Source organism: Phyllobates terribilis, unplaced genomic scaffold (genome assembly GCF_046119375.1).
Source record: "Phyllobates terribilis strain yellow unplaced genomic scaffold, ASM4611937v1 Scaffold_130__1_contigs__length_5004896, whole genome shotgun sequence".
NCBI classification, from domain to species: Eukaryota; Metazoa; Chordata; class Amphibia; order Anura; family Dendrobatidae; genus Phyllobates; species Phyllobates terribilis.
The window spans coordinates 58,389-83,923 of record NW_027362890.1 but is presented as its reverse complement, the minus strand read 5'-3'; the positions used below and the strand labels follow the sequence as shown (position 1 = coordinate 83,923).

The window sequence follows — 25,535 nt, the reverse complement described above, 5'->3', positions numbered from 1 at the left end:
GCCGCACAGAAGGGAGAGAAGGTAGATTCATCCAATAAGATATCAGGGATCTAGGAAGCCAACAACATCATTACCCTCCGCTTTCTCTTACAGGCTCATCAGAATATTTTTCTTCAAGTGATTTTCTCACTTGTCAGCACTTTCTACGTACGCTGTCATTTGGCTTTGTAATTTACAGATCTGGGCAGGTGACGGTCAGCGTCTACTAATCCCAGGGGGTAGGTGGATCCTCCAGGTTGTAAGTTCTATAGAAAAGGGCTTTTACAATTACACAAAGTAATGTGAACATTTTCAGATGGAGGAAAATGTTGTGGTCTAGCGGGAAAATGGTGATCACACGATTGTGATACGGCCAAACTACATGACCGGTAAACCAGCCACAGCCGGTGACTGAGAAGAATCTGTGACTTCTCTGCATTTAGTGGTCACTACTCACCTGGGTAGTCATATGTAGGAATCTCCTCTTTACACCACTCATCACCCCTCACATATGTCTCTGTAGTATTAGTATGGGTCAGATCTTCACCCTGAAACAAATATTATAAAAGTCACAGACAGATGGAGAAGTCACATCTATGATCAGCTCTAATCTTGTCATCTCCACCGTTCTCATTACACAAGTATAAAACATATAATACTGGTGGATAAAACAAGACCTTCACAGCCATCTACAGTCATGGCCAAAAGTATTGAGAATGAGACAAATAGTAATTTTTCCAAAGTTTACTGCTTCATTTTTTGTAATGGCAATTTGCATATACTCCTGAATGTCAAAGAGTGATCAGCTTAACAGCAATTACTGTACTTGCAAAGTCAATATTTGCCCAGAAAATGAACTTTAACCCCCAAAACACATTTCAACATCATTGCAGTCCTGCCTTAAAAGGAGCAGCTAACATCGTTTTAGTGATTGATCCATTAACACAGGTGTGGGTGTTGATGAGGACAGGGCTGGCGATCAATCAGTCATGATTAAGTAAGAATGACATCACTGGACACTTTAAAAGGAGGCTGGTTCTTGGTATCATTGTTTCTCTTCAGTTAACCATGGTTATCTCTAAAGAAACACGTGCAGCCATCATTGCACTGCACAAAAATGGCCTAACAGGGAAGAGTATCGCAGCTACAAAGATTGCACCTCAGTCAACAATCTATCGCATCATCAAGAACTTCAAGGAGAGAGCTTCCATTGTTGTCAAAAAGGCTCCAGGGCACCCAAGAAAGACCAGCAAGCGCCAGGACCGTATCTTAAAACTGTTTCAGCTGCGGGATCGGACTACCAGCAGTGCCGAGCTTGCTTAGGAATGGCAGCAGGCTGGTGTGAGTGCTTCTGCACGTACTGTGAGGCGGAGACTCTTTGAGCAAGGGCTGGTTTCAAGGAGGGCAGCAAAGAAGCCACTTCTCTCCAGAAAAAACATCAGGGACCGACTGATATTCTGCAAAAGGTACAGGGAGTGGACGGCTGAGGACTGAGGCAAAGTCATTTTCTCTGATGAATCCCCTTTTCGATTGTTTGGGACATCTGGAAAACAGCTTATTCGGAGAAGAAGAGGTGAGCGCTACCACCAGTCTTGTCTCATGCCAACTGTAAAGCATCCTGAAACCATTCATGTGTGGGGTTGCTTCTCAGCCAAGGGAATCGGCTCACTCACAGTCTTGCCTAAAAACACAGCCATGAATAAAGAATGGTACCAGAATGTCCTCCAAGAGCAACTTCTCCCAACCGTCCAAGAGCAGTTTGGCGCCCAACAATGCCTTTTCCAGCATGATGGAGCACCTTGCCATAAAGCAAAGGTGATAACTAAATGGCTCATGGAACAAAACAGAGATTTTGGGTCCATGGCCTGGAAACTCCCCAGATCTTAATCCCATTGAGAACTTGTGGTCAATCATCAAGAGACGGGTGGACAAACAAAAACCAACAAATTCTGGCAAAATGCAAGCATTGATTATGCAAGAATGGACTGCTATCAGTCAGGATTTGGTCCAAAAGTTGATTGAGAGCATGCCAGGGAGAATTACAGAGGTCTTGAAGAAGAAGGGGCAACACTGCAAATATTGACTTGCTGCATTAACTCATTCTAACTGTCAATATAACCTCTTGGTACTCATAATATGATTGCAATTATATTTCTGTATGTGATATAAACATCAGACAAACACTAATAAAAACCAGAGGCCAGCAGATCATGTGAAAATATAATTTTGGTGTCATTCTCAATACTTTTGGCCATGACTGTACACATCATAGGGGAGATCTCATGACATCTTCTCTCCATCTACCTGATGATCCTGAGGAACATTGGGATCTTCTTGTTTACAGTCCTGTGGAAGAAGAGGATGGGGACATCTCTCTGGTGTTGTCCTCTTACTGGATAGATCTGGAGGAAACACATACAGGGGCTGAATTCATTCTTTAAATACAGATAATTAGAGGCCGTGGGTATTTAGTCCTGTCTATTACCTGGTGATGTGAGGGGCTGGGGAACCTCCATCATGATCTTGAACAGATCTTTGTGTCCTTCTAAATACTCCCACTCCTCCATGGAGAAATAGACGGCGACATCCTGACACCTTATAGGAACCTGACACAACAATGATACCGTCACCCCCCGATCCCTCCATAGCGTTACTGTATAATGTCCCAGCATTCCCAGCAGTGTCACCTCTCCAGTCAGCAGCTCAATCATCTTGTTGGCGAGTTCTAGGATCTGGTCATTGATGTCCTCGTGTATCAGGGGGTGAGGTGGAGGTCCTGTGATTGGGCTCAGGGGTCTGCCCCATCCCTCAGACACAGGGTCCTGACAGCGCTCACTAGAGGTCTTCTTTATTACTGTGTAATCCTGGTTATGGAGAGACACATTAATAAATCTCACTACAGACATTTCCAGAGTCCTCACCTCTCCAGTTCTGTCCATCTGTTATTCCTATAGATAAGAATGATGTAATGTGACGTCATCAGAATCTCTCACCTCTCCAGTAAGCCGGAAGAGGATCTCTAGGGTGAGGTGTAATATCCTCTCCGCCATCTTGTCTCTGTCCATGCCCATCCTTGATAGGAGATTCAAAAAATTCTCTTAATATAGAAGATCTTCACTGAGAGGATCTGATATTGTAGAGACCTGAATGAGAAGAAGATGAGCCGATGCAACATCATAAAGAATTCTGTGTAATAATACAATTACTGGAGACAATAAGGGAAATATATCAGGAGATAGAACGTGTAGATGTTGTGTTCTCTAGTTTTTTATGGACTGGAACATAAGTTGAATTGCTGACTTAGACATCTCCTCCATACTTCCAATCACTGGCTAAGTTGGCCACTGCTTCAGTAAGAATCACCCAGAAACCCAAGCAGCAATGGTATTTTTATTATTTTACAACATTCTGCTTTTGTCCCTGACGTACTAATAAAACCTTTATATTTTAGGCCACAGACAACAAGCAGTTTCTTCCTCGGAGTCGGCAGCTGAATACGTTTCTTATAGACTCATCTTCCATAACGCTAATTCTCGTCATATACATTACACATGGCATGAGAAATAACAACTTCATGATGAGGACGACATCTTCATCTTCTAATACGGCTCTAGAAACAAATTTGGCCAGAGTCCGTCACTGACTACATCATCACCGACCGTCTGTATGAATGTTTCCCGTCTTCCCCAGGTTGTAATCTTTTATCACGTTAGATCTCATTTATAAGAGCGTGTTTGTAAGAACAAGACAGTTATTTGATGCTAATGTCTCCATGTACAGTGGTTTTTTCCTGGATATTATGTTTCTTTTAGCATTTTCCTGTAGGCTTCCATATATTACATGAAAAACACCAAAAAAAGAAAACCAAGTGTTATACTGTATGTGGGGGGATGGTGGTAATGTGGGAATATTATACTGTATGTGGGGGGATGGTGGCACTGTGGGAACATTATACTGTATGTGGGGGGGATGGTGGTAATGTGGGAATATTATATTGAATGTGGGGGGATGGCGGTACTGTGGGAACATTATACTGTATGTGGGGGGGATGGCGGTACTGTGACAACATTATACTGTATGTGGGAAGATTGCAGAACTGTGAGAACATTATACTGTATGTGGGGGGGATGGTGGTACTGTGGGAACATTATACTGTATGTGGGAAGATTGCGGAACTGTGGGAACATTATACTGTATGTGGGGGGATGGTGGCACTGTGGGAACATTATACTGTATGTGGGGGGATGGCGGTACTGTGACAACATTATACTGTATGTGGGAAGATGGCGGTACTGTGGGAACATTATACTGTATGTGGGGGGATGGCGGTACTGTGAGAACATTATACTGTATGTGGGAAGATGGCGGTACTGTGAGAACATTATACTGTATGTGGGAAGATGGTGGTACTGTGAGAACATTATACTGTATGTGGGGGGATGGCGGTACTGTGAGAACATTATACTGTATGTGGGAAGATGGCGCGGTACTGTGAGAACATTATACTGTATGTGGGAAGATGGTGGTACTGTGGGAACATTATACTGTATGTGGGAAGATGGCGGTACTGTGGGAACATTATACTGTATGTGGAGGGATGGCGGTACTGTGAGAACATTATACTGTATGTGGGAAGATGGCGGTACTGTGGGAACATTATACTGTATGTGGGGGGATGGCGGTACTGTGACAATATTATACTGTATGTGGGAAGATGGCGGTACTGTGGGAACATTATACTGTATGTGGGGGGATGGCGGTACTGTGAGAACATTATACTGTATGTGGGAAGATGGCGGTACTGTGAGAACATTATACTGTATGTGGGGGGATGGCGGTACTGTGAGAACATTATACTGTATGTGGGGGGATGGTGGTAATGTGGGAACATTATACTGTATGTGGGGGGGATGATGGCACTGTGAGAACATTATACTGTATGTGGGGGGATGGTGGTAATGTGAGAACATTATACTGTATGTGGGGGGATGGCGGTACTGTGGGAACATTATACTGTATGTGGGGGGATGGCGGTACTGTGGGAACATTATACTGTATGTGGGGGGATGGCGGTACTGTGGGAACATTATACTGTATGTGGGGGGATGGCGGTACTGTGGGAACATTATACTGTATGTGGGGGGATGGCGGTACTGTGGGAACATTATACTGTATGTGGGGGGATGGCGGTACTGTGAGAACATTATACTGTATGTGGGAAGATGGCGGTACTGTGAGAACATTATACTGTATGTGGGGGGATGGCGGTACTGTGAGAACATTATACTGTATGTGGGGGGATGGTGGTAATGTGGGAACATTATACTGTATGTGGGGGGGATGATGGCACTGTGAGAACATTATACTGTATGTGGGGGGATGGTGGTAATGTGAGAACATTATACTGTATGTGGGGGGATGGCGGTACTGTGGGAACATTATACTGTATGTGGGGGGATGGCGGTACTGTGGGAACATTATACTGTATGTGGGGGGATGGTGGTACTGTGGGAACATTATACTGTATGTGGGGGGATGGCGGTACTGTGGGAACATTATACTGTATGTGGGGGGATGGCGGTACTGTGGGAACATTATACTGTATGTGGGGGGATGGCGGTACTGTGGGAACATTATACTGTATGTGGGGGGATGGCGGTACTGTGAGAACATTATACGGTGTGGGGAAATAGAGGTACTATGAGAGCATTATATTGAGAGGCTTAATGACCGCAGTGGCTCCTGCGACCGACCCCTACTTCAGCTGGATGTGTTCTCGGACTGACATTCAGCTGAAGTGCCACAATACACGCTGCTGACCAATCAGAGGCCAGCAGCTGACATCGGCATGTACGCCATTAGGGGGCGCATGGAAGTAACATCATGCTCTCCTGTCACTTGTAGCTGAAGTCAGCGGCAGCTCCAGAAAAAAGACACCGAGCGGCGAGGGAGCAGAGAGAAGGCGAGTATAATGTTCTGGTTTCTCTAAATCAGCGAGTACACGGTGCCCTTGGCCATAATACTACATGTAAGAGTGTGGGCTGTGCATTATACTACATGTATGAGTGTGGGCTGTGCATTATACTACATGTATGAGTGTGGGCTGTGCATTATACTACATGTATGAGTGTGGGCTGTGCATTATACTACATGTATGAGTGTGGGCTGTGCATTATACTACATGTATGAGTGTGGGCTGTGCATTATACTACATGTATGAGTGTGGGCTGTGCATTATACTACATGTATGAGTGTGGGCTGTGCATTATACTACATGTATGAGTGTGGGCTGTGCATTATACTACATGTATGAGTGTGGGCTGTGCATTATACTACATGTATGAGTGTGGGCTGTGCATTATACTACATGTATGGACTATGGGCTGTGCATTATACTACATGTATGGACTATGGGCTGTGCATTATACTACATGTATGACTGTGGGCTGTGCATTATACTACATGTATGACTATGGGCTGTGCATTATACTACATGTATGAGTATGGGCTGTGCATTATACTACATGTATGAGTGTGGGCTGTGCATTATACTACATGTATGAGTGTGGGCTGTGCATTATACTACATGTATGAGTGTGGGCTGTGCATTATACTACATGTATGAGTGTGGGCTGTGCATTATACTACATGTATGAGTATGGGCTGTGCATTATACTACATGTATGGACTATGGGCTGTGCATTATACTACATGTATGACTATGGGCTGTGCATTATACTACATGTAAGAGTGTGGGCTGTGCATTATACTACATGTATGGACTATGGGCTGTGCATTATACTACATGTATGACTATGGGCTGTGCATTATACTACATGTATGAGTGTGGGCTGTGCATTATACTACATGTAAGAGTATGGGCTGTGCATTATACTACATGGATTACTATGGGCTGTGCATTATACTACATGTATGAGTGTGGGCTGTGCATTATACTACATGTATGGACTATGGGCTGTGCATTATACTACATGTATGACTATGGGCTGTGCATTATACTACATGTATGAGTGTGGGCTGTGCATTATACTACATGTATGACTGTGGGCTGTGCATTATACTACATGGATTACTATGGGCTGTGCATTATACTACATGGATGACTATGGGCTGTGCATTATACTACATGTATGACTATGGGCTGTGCATTATACTACATGTATGAGTGTGGGCTGTGCATTATACTACATGGATTACTATGGGCTGTGCATTATACTACATGGATGACTATGGGCTGTGCATTATACTACATGTATGACTATGGGCTGTGCATTATACTACATGTATGAGTGTGGGCTGTGCATTATACTACATGTAAGAGTGTGGGCTGTGCATTATACTACATGTAAGAGTGTGGGCTGTGCATTATACTACATGTACGGTCTATGGGCTGTGCATTATCCTACATGTAAGAGTGTGGGCTGTGCATTATACTACATGTAAGAGTGTGGGCTGTGCATTATACTACATGTATGGACTATGGGCTGTGCATTATACTACATGTATGGACTATGGGCTGTGCATTATACTACATGGATGACTATGCGCTGTGCATTATACTACATGTATGACTATGGGCTGTGCATTATACTACATGTATGACTATGGGCTGTGCATTATACTACATGTAAGAGTATGGGCTGTGCATTATACTACATGGATGACTATGGGCTGTGCATTATACTACATGGATGACTATGGGCTGTGCATTATATTACATGTACAGACTATGGGCTGTGCATTATACTACATGGATGACTATGGGCTGTGCATTATACTACATGTATGAGTATGGGCTGTGCATTATACTACATGGATGACTATGGGCTGTGCATTATACTACATGTATGAGTATGGGCTGTGCATTATACTACATGGATGACTATGGGCTGTGCATTATACTACATGGATGACTATGGGCTGTGCATTATATTACATGTACAGACTATGGGCTGTGCATTATACTACATGGATGACTATGGGCTGTGCATTATACTACATGTATGAGTATGGGCTGTGCATTATACTACATGGATGACTATGGACTGTGCATTATACTACATGGATGACTATGGGCTGTGCATTATACTACATGGATGACTATGGGCTGTGCATTATACTACATGGATGACTATGGGCTGTGCATTATACTACATGTAAGAGTGTGGGCTGTGCATTATACTACATGTATGGACTATGCGCTGTGCATTATACTACATGGATGACTATGGGCTGTGCATTATACTACATGGATGACTATGGGCTGTGCATTATACTACATGTATGGACTATGGGCTGTGCATTATACTACATGTATGGACTATGGGCTGTGCATTATACTACATGGATGACTATGGGCTGTGCATTATACTACATGTATGGACTATGGACAGTGCATTATACTACATGTATGGACTATGGGCTGTGCATTATACTACATGGATGACTATAGGCTGTGCATTATACTACATGTATGACTATGGGCTGTGCATTATACTACATGGATGACTATGGGCTGTGCATTATACTACATGGATGACTATGGGCTGTGCATTATACTACATGGATGACTATGGGCTGTGCATTATACTACATGTATGACTATGGGCTGTGCATTATACTACATGTATGACTATGGGCTGTGCATTATACTACATGGATGACTATGGGCTGTGCATTATACTACATGGATGACTATGGGCTGTGCATTATACTACATGTAAGAGTGTGGGCTGTGCATTATACTACATGGATGACTATGGGCTGTGCATTATACTACATGGATGACTATGGGCTGTGCATTATACTACATGTAAGAGTGTGGGCTGTGCATTATACTACATGGATGAGTATGGGCTGTGCATTATACTACATGTATGGACTATGGGCTGTGCATTATACTACATGTATGGACTACGCGCTGTGCATTATACTACATGGATGACTATGGGCTGTGCATTATACTATATGTATGACTATGGGCTGTGCATTATACTACATGTATGAGTATGGGCTGTGCATTATACTACATGTAAGAGTGTGGGCTGTGCATTATACTACATGGATGAGTATGGGCTGTGCATTATACTACATGTATGACTATGGGCTGTGCATTATACTACATGTAAGAGTGTGGGCTGTGCATTATACTACATGTAAGAGTGTGGGCTGTGCATTATACTACATGTATGACTATGGGCTGTGCATTATACTACATGTATGAGTGTGAGCTGTGCATTATACTACATGTATGAGTGTGGGCTGTGCATTATACTACATGTAAGAGTGTGGGCTGTGCATTATACTACATGTAAGAGTGTGGGCTGTGCATTATACTACATGTATGTCTATGGGCTGTGCATTATACTACATGTACGGACTATGGGCGGTGCATTATACTACATGGATGACTGTGGGCTGTGCATTATACTACATGTAAGAGTGTGGGCTGTGCATTATACTACATGTAAGAGTGTGGGCTGTGCATTATACTACATGTATGTCTATGGGCTGTGCATTATACTACATGTACGGACTATGCGCTGTGCATTATACTACATGTACGGACTATGGGCTGTGCATTATACTACATGTACGGACTATGGGCTGTGCATTATACTACATGTATGAGTGTGGGCTGTGCATTATACTACATGTAAGAGTGTGGGCTGTGCATTATACTACATGTAAGAGTGTGGGCTGTGCATTATACTACATGTAAGAGTGTGGGCTGTGCATTATACTACATGTATGTCTATGGGCTGTGCATTATACTACATGTACGGACTATGGGCGGTGCATTATACTACATGGATGACTGTGGGCTGTGCAGGGCGGCACGGTGGCGCAGTGGTTAGCACTGCAGCCTTGCAGCGCTGGGGTCCTGGGTTCAAATCCCACCAAGGACAACATCTGCAAGGAGTTTGTATGTTCTCCCCATGTTTGCTTGGGTTTCCTCTGGGTTCTCCGGTTTCCTCCCACACTCCAAAGACATACTGATAGGGAATCTAGATTGTGAGCCCCGATGGGGACAGCGACGATAATGTATGTAAAGCGCTGCAGAATATGCTAGCGCTATATAAAAATAAAGATTATTATTTATTATTATGTATGAGTATGGGCAGTGCATTATACTACATGTATGACTATGGGCTGTGCATTATACTACATGTACAGACTATGGGCTGTGCATTATACTACATGTACGGACTATGGGCTGTGCATTATACTACATGTATGTGACTCGCCCCCTGGGCCGTGGGGCACTCGGAACCGGGCGATAGGGAGACGATGGGGGTAGTAGTGGCGACCCGGTCCCGTGGCTCAGGGTGGTCAGACCAGTGGCAGTCTTTTAGATGTTTTAAGTGATGTCTGACTACGCCACCCGTGGATTGCGGTTATTAGGAACCGCCGCTGCAGGGCAGACCGCTGGGGCCGATGATGTATGCAGCTGGGATGGTGTGACTCCCCACGGGAAGAGTGCGGCCCCAGGTCAGTGTAGTGGATGGTGGGGGTGATGATGCCGGGAGTCCCAGCACCGGTAGTGCTGGAGGAGCGAAAGAGCACACAGACCACGTACTGCAGTCCAATGTCTTTTACTCACAGTTCAGGTGCTCCGGGTCACTTCTGCGCAAGCAGTGTCCACCAGGTGAGGGGCTCGGTCAACCCCCAGGCAGTTCAGGAGCATGGCACAGGACCCCTTTCAATCCTTTCTCTGGCCTGCCTCACCAGTGACCCACTTTTGTCCAGCTCCGCGGACTTGTGCGGGTAAACGTGGGCCCCATTCTCCGCTGTCCTATATGGTGCCTTCCTAGCAGGTTTGATGAGGTGCTGCACCAATAAATGGTCACAGCCTCCGGTCTTTGGCTGAGGGTTGTTTCTCCTCCACCAACTTGGGATCCGGTACCCTTAATCTGCCTGACCCTGCACCCTGGATTCTCATGGGTTCTTAGGGTCCCTTCCACCTTCTTGTTCCTGAGCCCTTCTGTTCCTCTGTCTCTTCTTCTCCTTTTCTGTTCTGTCTTCTCCTCCTTCCCTTGGCCTCTTCTCCAGGCCCACTTCTCCTTCTCCTCTCAGGCTCCGGCCTTTTCTCTAGGCCTGCCTCTGAGCAGAGCTCCTACAGAGCCTCTGCTCCCTGTCTTCTCTGACTGGACTTCTCTTCTTCTACTCCCAGAACTAAGATGGTGCCCACCTTTTATACCTCCCTCTGACCATGAGCCCAGGTGACCAGCAACCAATGGGCTCCTACCTACGCTCAGGAACCAACCCCTATCTGCCCCTACAGCACTGGGTGTTCCACCCCCCTCCCCACTCCAGTCAGGGACATGGTCGGTCGTGCCTGCACTTCTGTCTAGTGGGAGCACCGTTGAGCTGTCCCTCGGAAATGGGGTGTGTGTGCTGTATGCAGCTAACTGAGCCCTGGTCCATACTCCATCCTTACCTGGGAGTGGAATACCACACCTCTGGCAGAGGTGCAATACCCCTGTAGCGGCCGAACCCTCGGGGCGCTACATATGGACCATGGGCTGTGCATTATACCACATGTATGGACTATGGGCTGTGCATTATACTGCATGGATGACTGTGGGCTGTGCATTATACTACATGTATGGACTACGGGCTGTGCATTATATGTGTGGACTATGCGCTGTGCATTACGCTACATGTGCGGACTATGGGCTGTGCATTACTCTACATGTACAGACTATGGGCTGTGCATACATGTACGGACTATGGGCTGTGCATACAGGTACGGACTATGGGCTGTGCATACATGTACGGACTATGGGCTGTGCATACATGTACGGACTATGGGCTGTGCATACATGTACGGACTATGGGCTGTGCATACATGTACGGACTATGGGCTGTGCATTATACTACATGTACGGACTATGGGCTGTGCATTATGCTACATGTACGGACTATGGGCTGTGCATTATGCTACATGTACGGACTATGGGTTGTGCATTATACTACATGTACGGACTATGGGCTGTGCATTATACTACATGTACGGACTATGGGCTGTGCATTATGCTACATGTACGGACTATGGGCTGTGCATTATGCTACATGTACGGACTATGGGTTGTGCATTATACTACATGTACGGACTATGGGTTGTGCATTATACTACATGTACGGACTATGGGCTGTGCATTATACTACATGTACGGACTATGGGCTGTGCATTATGCTACATGTACGGACTATGGGCTGTGCATTATGCTACATGTACGGACTATGGGCTGTGCATTATGCTACATGTACGGACTATGGGCTGTGCATTATGCTACATGTACGGACTATGGGCTGTGCATTATACTACATGTACGGACTATGGGCTGTGCATTATGCTACATGTACGGACTATGGGCTGTGCATTATGCTACATGTATGGACTATGGGCTGTGCATTATACTACATGTGTGGACTATGGGCTGTGCATTATACTACATGTATGGACTATGGGCTGTGCATTATACTACATGTATGGACTATGGGCTGTGCAATATACTACATGTATGGACTATGGGCTGTGCATTATACTACATGTATGGACTATGGGCTGTGCAATATGCTACATGTATGGACTATGGGCTGTGCGTTATACTACTTGTATGGACTATGGGCTGTGCAATATACTACATGTATGGACTATGGGCTGTGCATTATACTTCTGTTATGGGGCCCCATCACTTCTATGTTCGCCCCTGGTGAGTGTAATAGTTTATCTTTTTCTATACACTAAAGTACAGAGGCAGAACGGGGGACATATACTAGGTTGAGGCCCAGGATAAGGGACATACATATACAGGGGGTACGGAAAGTATTCAGACCCCTTTAAATTTTTGACTCTTTTTTTTTTTTCAACATCATTTTTATTTGCTTTTTCAAAACATAAGTACATAACATACATCTAATCTGTTACATAGAGACGTCAGAGTGCCCATACGCAGACTGGGTCTATAACAACTCTATTCACATATTTAATTGGTATAACAGTACATTTCTCACTCTTTGTTTCATTGTAGCCATTTGGTAAATTCCAAAAAGTTCATTTTTTTCTCATTAAAATACACTCTGCACCCCATCTTCACTGAAAAAAAACTGAAATGTAGACATTTTTGCAAATTTATTAAAAAAGAAAAACTGAAATATCACATGGTCATAAGTATTCAGACCCTTTGCTCAGTATTGAGTAGAAACACCCTTTTGAGCTAGTACAGCCATGAGTCTTCTTGGGAATGATACAAGTTTTTCACACCTGGATTTGAGGATCCTCTGCCATTCTTCCTTGCAGATCCTCTCCAGTTCCGTCAGGTTGGATTGTGAACGTTGGTGGACAGCCATTTTCAGGTCTCTCCAGAGATGCTCAATTGGGTTTAGGTTAGAGCTCTGGCTTGGCCAATCAAGAATGGTCACAGAGTTGTTCTGAAGCCACTCCTTTGTTATTTTAGCTGTGTGCTTAGGGTCATTGTCTTGTTGGAAGGTGAACCTTCGGCCTAGTCTGAGGTCCAGAGCACTCTGGAAGAGGTTTTCATCCTTGATATCTCTGTACTTGGCCGCATTCATGTTTCCTTCAATTACAACCAGTCGTCCTGTCCCTGCAGCTGAAAAACACCCCCATAGCATGATGCTGCCACCACCATGTTTCAATGTTGGGATTGTATTGGGCAGATGATGAGCAGTGCCTGGTTTTCTCCACACATACCGCTTAGAATTATCACCAAAAAGTTCTATCTTCGTCTCATCAGACCAGAGAATTTTATTTCTCACAGTCTGGGAGCTGTAGGGCGGCGGTGTTCACACCGTGCAGTAACTGAGGCAGTGATCCAAACAAGTCCAACATAAACAGCTTTTATTCAGCAACTCACGGGTAAACAGAAAGTCCTCCGGTTCGGAGCCGGGTTAACGTGAGTCCATAAACAATGGTTGCCGGGGGCAACGGCTGCGCCGGGCTGCTCAAAGCCTGACAGGTGCAGAGTCTTCCCAGGCGTGGGTTCAGCCACACTCAATCCTGCTGAGCTTTCCTGCTATCCTCCTAGCAGGTTCCAACATAGAACAACACTAATCCTTAGTGCAGGGATTTTAAAGGACCTGTGGCAAGAGCCACTGGAAAACCCGGGTTGGAGGGAGGAGGCCGCCCCACTGCCTCCTGTGACCTCCTCCAAGAAATGAAGGCCCTGCCAGGTTTTACTTAATCTGCCTTAGCCAGGTAGTCTGACCAGGTCATGGCTCACCTTCATTCCTGCATTGCAGCCGCAGCTGTGTCTGTGACTGCAATGCACTCCAATAGATTTAATAGGTCTCTGTGCACATTCTGGGGGATATATAACGTCCCTCGTATACGATCCCGGTCACTGCCTCACATATCCCCCCCCTCTGTTCAAACTTGTGGGGTTGAACATTTGCCACCATACAGGGTGCCCGGGACAGGGCATCAGCGTTTGCTTGCAACTTCCCAGGGCGATGTTCTACAGAAAGACTGAAATTTTGCAGTGACAGGAACCACCTAGTGACTCGCGCATTCCTCTCCTTGGCATTCCTCATCCATACCAAGGGTGAGTGGTCCGTCACCAAGCGGAACTGACGCCTGAGTAAATAATAACGTAGTGATTCCAAGGCCCACTTAATAGCCAAACACTACTTCAATACCACGCTATAGTTTTTCTCTGCAGGGACAAGTTTTCTACTCAAGTAGGTGACCGGGTGCTCTTCACCATTCTGTTAGAACCTTGCTCTTAGGTTTTTTTTCCTTTGCTGGTCACATGACCTTGTTGGCCTATTTAATCCTGCTCCGCCCTTCTGGCTTTGCTGGACTTCATTGTATATCTACTTTCTAGCTAGCCTGTGCTCTGTGTCTTGCTCTGTTAGTTTGCTTGGTCTACTGACCTCTATGTTCTATATATTTTGTTTGTTCGTCTGTCTGCTACTATTTCTGTTAGGAGGTGTCCCATATTCCTCCCAGTCCTTAGTACTTGTAGGGATTCCTTCCCCACATCTATAGGTCTCCGTACAGACTAGCTTAGGACTTTAGCAGGTCTGATCGCAGGATCAGGTTCCCTGTTACATCGTAGGGATTAAGCTGAGTTCTATCGTAGGGACAGATCTCCTCTCTTTCCTTAGCTCTGGTAGCAGAACAGAACAGTAAGTCCAGCCAGCAAATTCTCTAAGGAAAGATTTTTCTGTTCCATCATGGTGTCGGTTCAGGATTTGGTTCATCGCCTGCAGGGACTCTCTCTGGAGGTGGCCGAGCTCCGTCAGCACGTGAGTAACTGTCCTGGAGCACATTTCTTGGAGCCTAAGGTATGTTTGCCGGATTTATTTTTTGGTGAACACCGAGAATTTTTTTCATTCAAAAATGCTTGCTTATTGTATTTTCGTTTGAGACCTAAGTCCTCTGGGGATGAATCCCAGCGCGTAGGGTTCATAATGTCACTTTTGCGCAAAGAGCCTCAGGAGTGGGCCTTTTCTTTGCAACCTAGTGATACATGCTTCAGATCAGTGGATAGTTTTTTTTCTGCTTTGGGACTATTATATGATGATCCTGACCATGTCGCATCAGCTGAGACTGAGTTGAGACGTTTAAAACAGGGATCAGGTAATGTGGAAAAATATTGTACTCATTTCCGTCGTTGGTCTACTCAAACAGGGTGGAACGATTCTGCTCTGAAAAGTCTATTTCTTGCTGGGCTCAGTGAAAGGGTTAAAGACCTGCTAATTGCTTATCCTACACCTGAAGATTTGCAACAGGCTATGCAATTAGCTATACGGGTGGATAGAAGACTGCGTGCAAGGGTTAATGAGAGCAAATCCTCTATGTCAGTTTCTGGTTATGAGAATGTGTGTACTAACAGTGGTGAACCGATGGAGATTGGATCGGTGGCACCTCGCTCTCAAGAAAAAGACCGTCGATTTTTTGAAGGCTTGTGTTTCTATTGCGGAAAATCTGGTCATTTGATTAAAGGCTGTGAGCTTCGTATGAAGAAAGAAAAAAAAATGGTCAGTCATGCCCGTATTGCCTGTTTAAATTCCAAGGGTATATTTTTAGCTGCTTCCACGATTGCTCAGGAAAAATTAATGGAATTTCGGGTGTTTGTCGATTGTGGGTCTACTCTGAATGTTATTGATGGGGGATTCGTGGAAAGACTCAATTCAAAACCTGAACCTTTATCATCCCCCATTGCTGTGGTTTCTGTGGATGGTTCCCCTTTGAAGAATATTACTCTCAAGGTCTGTGAATTTCCTCTCACTATTAATGGTGTTCACCATGAGAAATTGGATTTGGTAGTGTTGAATAACTTGCCTTCTCCAGTAATATTGGGATTGCCCTGGTTAAAATTTCACAATCCTGTACTGGATTGGTCTACCAGTGAAATTAAATCCTGGAGCCATAAATGTTATGACAAGTGTTGTAACGGGCGTATTGCAGCTTTGGATAGGGGAGAATTGCCTGTTCCTATTCAGGATTTTTGGAGAGTTTTTTCTGAGAAGGAATCGCAGGTTTTGCCTCCCCATAGAGACTATGATTGTTCTATTGAATTTGTCCCTGGAGCGACTCTTCCTAAAAGTCGTTTATTTAACCTTACTATTCCTGAGAGGAAGGCTTTGGAGGAATACATACAGACAAGTTTGGCCGCCGGTCACATTAGGCCCTCTAAGTCTCCTGTGGCGGTTGGATTTTTTTTTGTAAAAAAAAAAGGACGGCGATTTACGTCCTTGTCTGGATTTTCGTGAGATTAACAAAATTACTGTACGCAATCCTTACCCACTGCCATTGATTCCTGATCTGTTTAACCAGTTAATGGGGGCCAAGTGGTTCTCTAAAATTGACCTTAAGGGGGCATACAATCTGTTGCGCATGAAGGAGGGTGACGAATGGAAGACTGCTTTTAACACTCCTGTGGGTCATTTTGAGAATCTGGTTATGCCTTTTGGTCTTACTAATGCTCCTGCATTTTTTCAGAATCTGATTAATGACATCCTTAGACCTTTGATCGGTAAAAATGTGGTTGTGTATTTGGATGACATTTTGATTTATTCGCCGGATCTGGAGTCTCATTGGCGGAGCGTGCGTGAGGTATTACAGTTATTAATGGACAATTCGCTTTTTGCTAAGCTGGAGAAATGTGAGTTCGCTGTACAGAGAATTAGTTTTTTTGGGCTACATTATCTCCAGCAAAGGTTTTGAGATGGATCCGGTTAAGGTTCAGGCTGTGCAGGAATGGCCTAGGCCTATTGGTTTGAAATCGATACAGAGGTTTTTGGGTTTCGCCAATTACTATAGAAAATTCATAAAAAAATTTTCTAGTATTGTCAAACCTCTGACTGATCTCACCAGGAAAGGTGCTGATGCGGTTCAGTGGTCTTCTGAGGCCATTGAAGCTTTTGTGTATCTCAAGGAGAGGTTCACCTCTGCTCCCATCCTTATGCAGCCTGATGTTACTAGGCCGTTTTTGGTTGAGGTTGATGCTTCCTCTGTGGGGGTTGGCGCAGTATTGTCTCAGGATAACGGGGATGGATTACATCCCTGTGCCTTTTTTTTCAAAAAAATTTTCGGAGACTGAACTGAATTACGATATTGGTAATCGGGAATTATTGGCTATTAAACTCGCATTTGAACACTGGCGCCACTTCTTGGAAGGTGCGGAATTTCCCGTTCAGGTTCTTACGGATCATAAAAATCTGATATATCTTGATGCTGCCAAGCGCCTGAATGCCCGTCAGGCTAGGTGGGCACTGTTTTTCTCGCGGTTTAATTTCTCCGTTACTTACATCCCTGGTACTAAGAATGTTAAGGCGGATGCCTTGTCTCGCAGTTTTTCTCCCATAGTCGGTGCTGAGAAAGAGGAGAACATTTTACAAGAAGGTGTTGTGATAGCTGCTTTGGACTCCGTTTTGGAAAATGAGATTCTTAAAGCACAGGAGAATGCCCCTTCTAACACTCCTCATGGGAGGTTGTTTGTGCCTGGGACCTTTAGGAGAGATTTGTTTGTTGAGTGTCACGAATCTCGGTTGGCAGGTCATCCCGGAATCTCTGAGACCAAGAGACTGGTGGGTCGCAGTTTTTGGTGGCCTGGATGGCAGAAGGAAGTCATTAAGTGGGTGCGTCAATGTACTATATGTGCTAGATCTAAGTCCTCACATACTCCTGCTGCGGGGTTGCTTTGTCCTTTGGAGGTTCCCAGTGCTCCTTGGACACATTTGGCTATGGACTTTATAACTGACCTTCCCCCCTCTGAGGGTTTTACTGTCATCTGGGTGGTCGTGGACCGTTTTAGCAAGATGTGTCACTTGGTTCCTTTCGTCAAACTGCCCTGCGCTAAAACTCTCGCTAAGGCCTTTGTCAAGGAAATTGTCAGACTTCATGGCGTTCCTACTGACATTGTTTCTGATAGGGGTCCTCAGTTCGTGGCTCGTTTTTGGCGTGCCTTTTGTGATAGGTTGGGAGTTCATTTGTCGTTCTCGTCCGGATATCATCCTGAATCTAATGGCCAGACAGAAAGGAAAAACCAGGATGTTGAGCAGTTCTTGCGTTGTTTTGTGGCAGACAATCAAGAGGGGTGGTCTGAGTTTCTGCCACTTGCTGAATTTGCTCTGAACAATCATACATCTTCTTCTGCTGGTTGTTCGCCTTTTTTTTGTTGTTCTGGGAGACATCCGTCGTTTGGGTCGTTCTCCAAGTTGGGATCTGCCGTGCCTGAGGAGGAGAATTTTTCCGGTGATTTGGAGAGAGTTTGGACGGATGTGCGTGGTAATCTTCAGGAGGCCAACAGAAAATCTAAAGACTACTTTGATAGGAAACGACAGGAGGTTTTGTTCGCTGTTGGTGACATGGTTTGGTTGTCCTCTAGGAATCTGCGGTTGAGGATTCCTTCAAAGAAATTGGGTCCCAAGTTTGTAGGGCCCTTTAAGGTGCTTCAGGTTGTCAACCAATCTGCTGTTAGGTTGGAGGTTCCTACCTCCTGGAGAATTAATCCGGTATTTCATGTCTCTCTGTTGAAAAAAGCTGTTGTATCGGATTGTGACGCCTCTGCCTCTGTTCCTCCGGTGGTGGAGGACGGGGAATATGAAATTTCTCGCATCCTTAACTCTAGACTGTATAGAGGTAGTTTGCAGTATCTTGTGGCCTGGAAAGGTTTCGGTCCCGAGGATAACTCTTGGGTGAGGTCGGATGATGTTTCCGCGTCCAGACTTATCAGAGCGTTTCACAGGAGATTTCCTGATAAGCCTGGTCCTAGGGGATCCGGAGGATCCTATTAGAAGGGGGGGTACTGTTAGAACCTTGCTCTTAGGTTTTTTTTCCTTTGCTGGTCACATGACCTTGTTGGCCTATTTAATCCTGCTCCGCCCTTCTGGCTTTGCTGGACTTCATTGTATATCTACTTTCTAGCTAGCCTGTGCTCTGTGTCTTGCTCTGTTAGTTTGCTTGGTCTACTGACCTCTATGTTCTATATATTTTGTTTGTTCGTCTGTCTGCTACTATTTCTGTTAGGAGGTGTCCCATATTCCTCCCAGTCCTTAGTACTTGTAGGGATTCCTTCCCCACATCTATAGGTCTCCGTACAGACTAGCTTAGGACTTTAGCAGGTCTGATCGCAGGATCAGGTTCCCTGTTACATCGTAGGGATTAAGCTGAGTTCTATCGTAGGGACAGATCTCCTCTCTTTCCTTAGCTCTGGTAGCAGAACATAACACATTCACTTTTTGTGACAATACCGCCCCTAGGCCTACCTCCGAGGCATCTGTCTGTATAATGAAGGTTACCTTGAAGTTGGGGCTGATGAGGACCGGCTGTCCACACAGAGTCAACTTCATGGACTGAAAAGCTTCTTCTGCCTGAGGGTTCCACCGAACCATTACTGATTTTTTCCCTTTCAAGAGATCGGTCAGGGCCGCCGTTCGCCCAGCAAAATTAGGTATGAACCGGCGGTAATACCCAAGGATGCCAAGGAACGCCCTCACCTGTTTTGTACTTGACGGTTTAGGCCAGATTTTATGGCCTCAACTTTATTGATTTGGGGCTTGATAGCTCCTCGGCCTATCACATACCCCAAATATCGGGCTTCCTCTAGCCCTATCGCACATTTTTGGGGGTTTGCCGTTAACCCCACGGCTCTGTGGGAATCCAGCACCGCTTGTACCTGTGATAGGTGCGTATGCCAGTCGGTGCTAAGATGATAATATCATCTAGATACGTGGACGCGTACTCCTGATGAGGCTTGAGCACTATGTCCATCAACCTCTGGAATGTAGCCGGGGCCCCATGTAACCCGAAAGGTAAGACCACATAGTAGTATAGACCCTCCGGAGTTACGAAGGCAGTCTTTTCCTTCGCCGAATCTGCGAGAGGTACCTGCCAGCAACCCTTGGCGAGATCGAGCGTGGCAAAGCACTGGGCCTGCCCCAGTCCCTCAATCAGCTCGTCCACCCTGGGCACTGGATAAAGGTCAAACTTTGACACTTCATTCAATTTCCGGAAATCGTTACAGAAGCGTAACGATCCGTCTGGTTTCAGAATCAGTACGATGGAGCTAGCCCACTCACTCCGTGAGTCCTCTATGACGCGTAACTGAAGCATTTGTTTTACCTCAGCTGTGATGGCTTGCCTCCGGGCATCGGGTACCCGGTACGGTCTTATTCGCACCCTTACCCCAGGTTCGGTGACAATGTCATGTTGGATATCCGTAGTCCTACCTGGTAGCTCTGAGAACACGTCGGTATTGTGCTGCACCAGCGAGCGAGCCTCCCGTCGCTGCTGTTTAGTGAGGGCATCACTTATCCTGACCTCCTCCTCGAACGCTTCCCTGGCTGAAGGTAGAGAACTCTCTGGTGATATGCCCGGGGTGACGTCTGTAACTAAACACTCTCGATCTTTCCAAGGCTTTAGCAGGTTTACATGGTAAAGCTGCTCAGGTTTCCTCCTTCCGGGCTGATACACCCGGTAATTTACCTCCCCCACTTTTTCTCAAATCTCATATGGCCCTTGCCACTTGGCCATGAGCTTACTCTCGGCTGTGGATACCAGTACTAACACCCGATCGCCCTTGTTAAAAGACCTGACTCTGGCTCTTTTATTATATGTGCGCCTCTGGGCTGCCTGGGCATCTAACAGATGTTCTTTCACGATGGGCATGACCGCCGCGATCCGGTCCTGCATACTAGCCACGTGTTCAATTATACTCCTATGTGGAGTCGGCTCTTGTTCCCATGTTTCTTTGGCTACGTCCAACAGACCCCTAGGGTGTCTGCCGTACAATAACTCAAAGGGAGAGAACCCTGTGGAAGCCTGGGGTACCTCACGGACGGCGAACATCAAATAGGGTAGCAACATGTCCCAATCCCTTCCGTCCTTAGAAACCACCTTTTTTAACATGGACTTGAGGGTTTTATTGAACCGTTCTACTAGCCCGTCGGTTTGAGGGTGATACACCGAGGTGCGCAATTGTTTAATTTTTAGCAATTTGCACAGTTCCCTTGTCACTTTGGATATAAAAGGGGTCCCCTGATCCGTCAGGATCTCCTTAGGTAGTCCAAGGCGACAGAACATGGCAAACAGCTCCCGTGCAATCAGTTTTGCCAAGGTGCAGCGTAGTGGTATAGCCTCCGGGTACCGGGTTGCATAGTCGACAACCACCAGTATATGTTGGTGGCCACGGGTGGATTTTACAATGGGTCCTACCAAATCCATTGCAATCCGTTCAAAAGGTACCTCTATCACTGGTAGGGGTACCAATGGGCTACGGAAACTTGCGGTGGGTGAGGTCAACTGACATTCGGGGCAGGATTCGCAGTACCTTTTGACCTCCGCATAAACCCCAGGCCAAAAGAACCGCTGCAAGATACGTTCTTGCGTTTCTTTTACCCCTAAGTGTCCACCCAGCAAGTGTGTGTGTGCCAAATCTAGAACCACCCGACGGTACGACTGAGGTACTACCAACTGTTCCACGACCTCGTCCCTGATCTTATCTATCCTATAGATCAACTCACCCTTGACTACCATGCGTGGAAATACAGTATCTGCATTGGGCTGTTGGGCTACGCCGTTTACCTCTACCACCCTTTCCCGCGCCTGAGTCAGGGTGGGATCCTGTAGCTGAGCCGTCCCAAACGTGTCCCGGGACACTTCCAGCTTGGGGATCGATGGGGTCTCCGCGACCTCTCCTGCCAGCACCTCTAAGGGAAACATATCGGGGTCACACTCTGTCCCTAGGTTGGACACTCCTACGGCAGGTTCGTCGGGTACAGCGTCTGTAATACATTTTACCGGGGTAGAGTGGATTTTGTTTTTCCACAGAGTCCAGAACAGGGGCAAGTCTCTTCCCAACACAGTCCCATAGGGAAGAGTTTTTACCACTCCCACCACATGTTTTATGTCTCCACATGGCGTGGACAAAACTACCTCCGCAGTTGGGTACTCTCGGAGGTCCCCATGGATACACACAACCCCGACTGGCCGTCCACTGGGGTTGTCTCCTGCCACCAGCGACCCATGTACCAGAGTCACGAGGCTCCCCGAGTCCAGGAGGGCCTCCGTGGAGTACCCATTAACCAGTACCTGGCATAGTTGGAGTTCACTGTCCCGGGGGTCGGCGCTCACTGTGCAGACGGTTTGGGCATACATTGAGACCCGGCGGCTATATCCGCAGTCCATGGGTTCCGTAGTCAGGGGACAATTAGCAACCACATGTCCCGGCCCCTGACACCGCCAGCACCTAAGGGTGGAGGTACTGTTAGGTTTTATGACAGTTTGGGAGGGAATCGGTCTCCTGCCACTCTCACTCAGAGGTTCCCCTTCAGCAGGGGTACGGTGCAGACTGTCCCCAGCAGAGGGACGCGTCCCCTTTCCCGACTCCTGTGTTGGCAGAGATCGGCGTGACAGCCGCGAGGGGGCAGAGTCCCGGATAAAGTCCTGAGTGGCTGAGTAACGCTCGATCAGGCTGACCACCTGGTCGAGTGTGCCAGGGTCCCCTTGCCCCACCCAATGTTGGATAGCGGCTGGCAGAGTCCTCACCAGTCGGTCAACCACCACCCTCTCCACCATCTGGGCTGGAGACAAAGTCTCAGGCTGGAGCCACCTCTTTACCAGCTGCAGGAGGTCATAAGCCTGAGACCAGGCGGGTCGGGTCTCCACATAGGCCCACGAAAACACACGCTGAGCCCTCCCTATGTATTGACCCCCAGCCGGGCAAGGATCTCACCTTTGAGCCTCTGGTAGTCCTGGGCGTCCTCTCGACTTAGGTCGAAGTAGGCCTTTTGGGCATCGCCGACGAGAAACAGAGCCACCACTTCTGCCCACTGTCTGGCTGGTAGGTTTTCCCGCTCTGCTGTGCGCTCATAGATGGTCAGGAAGGCTTCCACGTCGTCCTCCGGTCCCATCTTCCTCAACGCTGAGCGAACCTTGTCCCGGGCCTCTCGACGTTCCAGGGCTGGCACCGTCGGTGTCTCCCGCAGGGCAGCCATCTGTTGCAGCAACAGTTCGTTTGTTTTTTGCTGCTGCTGCAGGGCGAGTCCCAGATGCTTTAACAGCTCCTCCATTTTGTTCACGGGGTGGAACTGAAAGGTGGCAGGCCAGATTGTGGTCATGCAGCTGCCGGTGGGGTATGCCTCAGTCACAATTCCCGCATTCTCCACCAAGCTGTAGGGCGGCGGTGTTCACACCGTGCAGTAACTGAGGCAGTGACCCAAACAAGTCCAACTTAAACAGCTTTTATTCAGCAACTCACGGGTAATCAGAAAGTCCTCCGGTTCGCAGCCGGGTTAACGTGAGTCCATAAACAATGGTTGCCGGGGGCAACGGCGGCGCCAGGCTGCTCAAACCCTGACAGGTGCAGAGTCTTCCCAGGCGTGGGTTCAGCCACACTCAATCCTGCTTTCCTGCTATCCTCCTAGCAGGTTCCAACATAGAACAACACTAATCCTTAGTGCAGGGATTTTAAAGGACCTGTGGCAAGAGCCACTGGAAAACTCGGGTTGGAGGGAGGAGTCCGCCCCACTGCCTCCTGTGACCTCCTCCAAGAAATGAAGGCCCTGCCGGGTTTTACTTAATCTGCCTTAGCCAGGTAGTCTGACCAGGTCATTGCTCGCCTTCATTCCTGCATTGCAGTCGCAGCTGGGTATGTGACTGCAATGCATTCCAATGCATTTAATAGGTCTCTATACACATTCTGGGGGACATATAACGTCCCTCGTATACGATCCCGGTCACTGCCTCACAGAGTCCTTCATGTGTTTTTGAGCAAACTCTATGCAGGCTTTCATAAGTTTGCACTGAGGAGAGGCTTCCGTCGGGCCACTCTGCCATAAAGGCCCGACTGGTGGAGGGCTGCAGTGATAGTTGACTTTGTGGAACTTTCTCCCATCTCCCTACTGCATCTCTGGAGCTCAGCCACAGTGATCTTGGGGTTCTTATTTACCTCTCTCATCAAGGCTCTTCTCCCACAATTGCTCAGTTTGGCTGGACAGCCAGGACTAGGAAAACTTCTGGTGGTCTCAAACTTCTTCCATTTAAGGATTATGGAGGCCACTGTGCTCTTAGGAACCTTGAGTACAGCAGAAATTCTTTTGTAACCTTGTCCAGATCTGTGCCTTGCCACAATTCTGTCTCTGAGCTCCTTGGGCAGTTCCTTTGAGCTCATGATTCTCATTTGGTCTGACATGCACTGTGAGCTGTGAGGTCTTATATAGACAGGTGTGTGCCTTTCCAAATCAAGTCCTATCAGTTTAATTAAACACAGCTGGACTCCAATGAAGGAGTAGAACCATCTCAAGGAGGATCACAAGGAAATGGACAGCATGTGACTTAAATATGAGTGTCTGAGCAAAGGGTCTGAATACTTAAGACCATGTGATATTTCAGTTTTCCCTTTTCAATAAATTTGCAAAAATTTACATTTCTGTTTTTTTCAGTCAAGATGGGGTGCAGAGTATACATTAATGAGAAAAAAATGAACTTTTTAGAATTTACCAAATGGCTGCAATGAAACAAAGAGTGAAAAATTTAAAGTGGTCTGAATACTTTCCGTACCCACTGTATGTATCAGGATGGGGGGAGGTCGAAATCTCGCAACGGGTCCCATCAGACCCTAGTTATGCCTCTGATTGTACTGTGTGGGGGGATGGCGGTACTATGGGAACATTACACTGTGGGGCCAGTAAAGGGGCCCTGTACCATGAGAACAATATGTTTCCTCCCTTCCTGTCTCCATAGTTGGGTCGTATGTATCTATTACAGAAAACAGAACAAAACATTATGATTCTTATATAGGGGCAACACAAGATCCCAGAAGAGCCTCCGTGCTGAAGGGGTTAATGCCCCCTGCGCCCAGTAATGGGGTCTCCACATACCTCCACCTGCAGAGCCGCCACCACATATATGGCTGTTGTGTGCGCACAGGACCTGTGATGAGGTCACAGGAGGGGAGGAGTCAGGGGTCACATGATCAGGGGCCTCAGTGGATGCAGGACTCTGCTGTGCTGGTTGTCATGGTGCTGGATGAGCTGAAGCTTATGTGTGGGGTCAGGAGGGG

General features: G+C 46.6%; 1 protein-coding gene across 2 annotated transcripts in view; it reads right to left on the bottom strand.

Moving 5' to 3' along the window:
- Positions 1 to 25,422, bottom strand: part of LOC141203900 (uncharacterized) — a 29,198-nt gene extending 3,776 nt beyond the window's left edge. Inside the window, exons 1-6 of one of the 2 annotated variants that reach the window (XM_073663874.1) lie at positions 25,354 to 25,422; positions 2,973 to 3,122; positions 2,667 to 2,843; positions 2,465 to 2,585; positions 2,284 to 2,381; positions 437 to 527 (exon numbers count right to left, since the gene is read on the bottom strand). In XM_073663874.1, coding sequence (XP_073519975.1) covers positions 437 to 527; positions 2,284 to 2,381; positions 2,465 to 2,585; positions 2,667 to 2,843; positions 2,973 to 3,050 — 565 coding nt within the window. In that variant the 5' untranslated portion in view covers positions 3,051 to 3,122; positions 25,354 to 25,422. Of the gene's footprint in view, positions 1 to 436; positions 528 to 2,283; positions 2,382 to 2,464; positions 2,586 to 2,666; positions 2,844 to 2,972; positions 3,123 to 10,603; positions 12,097 to 25,353 lie in introns of those variants that run through there. The other variant, XM_073663873.1, reaches the window with a different exon arrangement.
- Between the last annotated feature and the right edge of the window lie 113 nt (positions 25,423 to 25,535).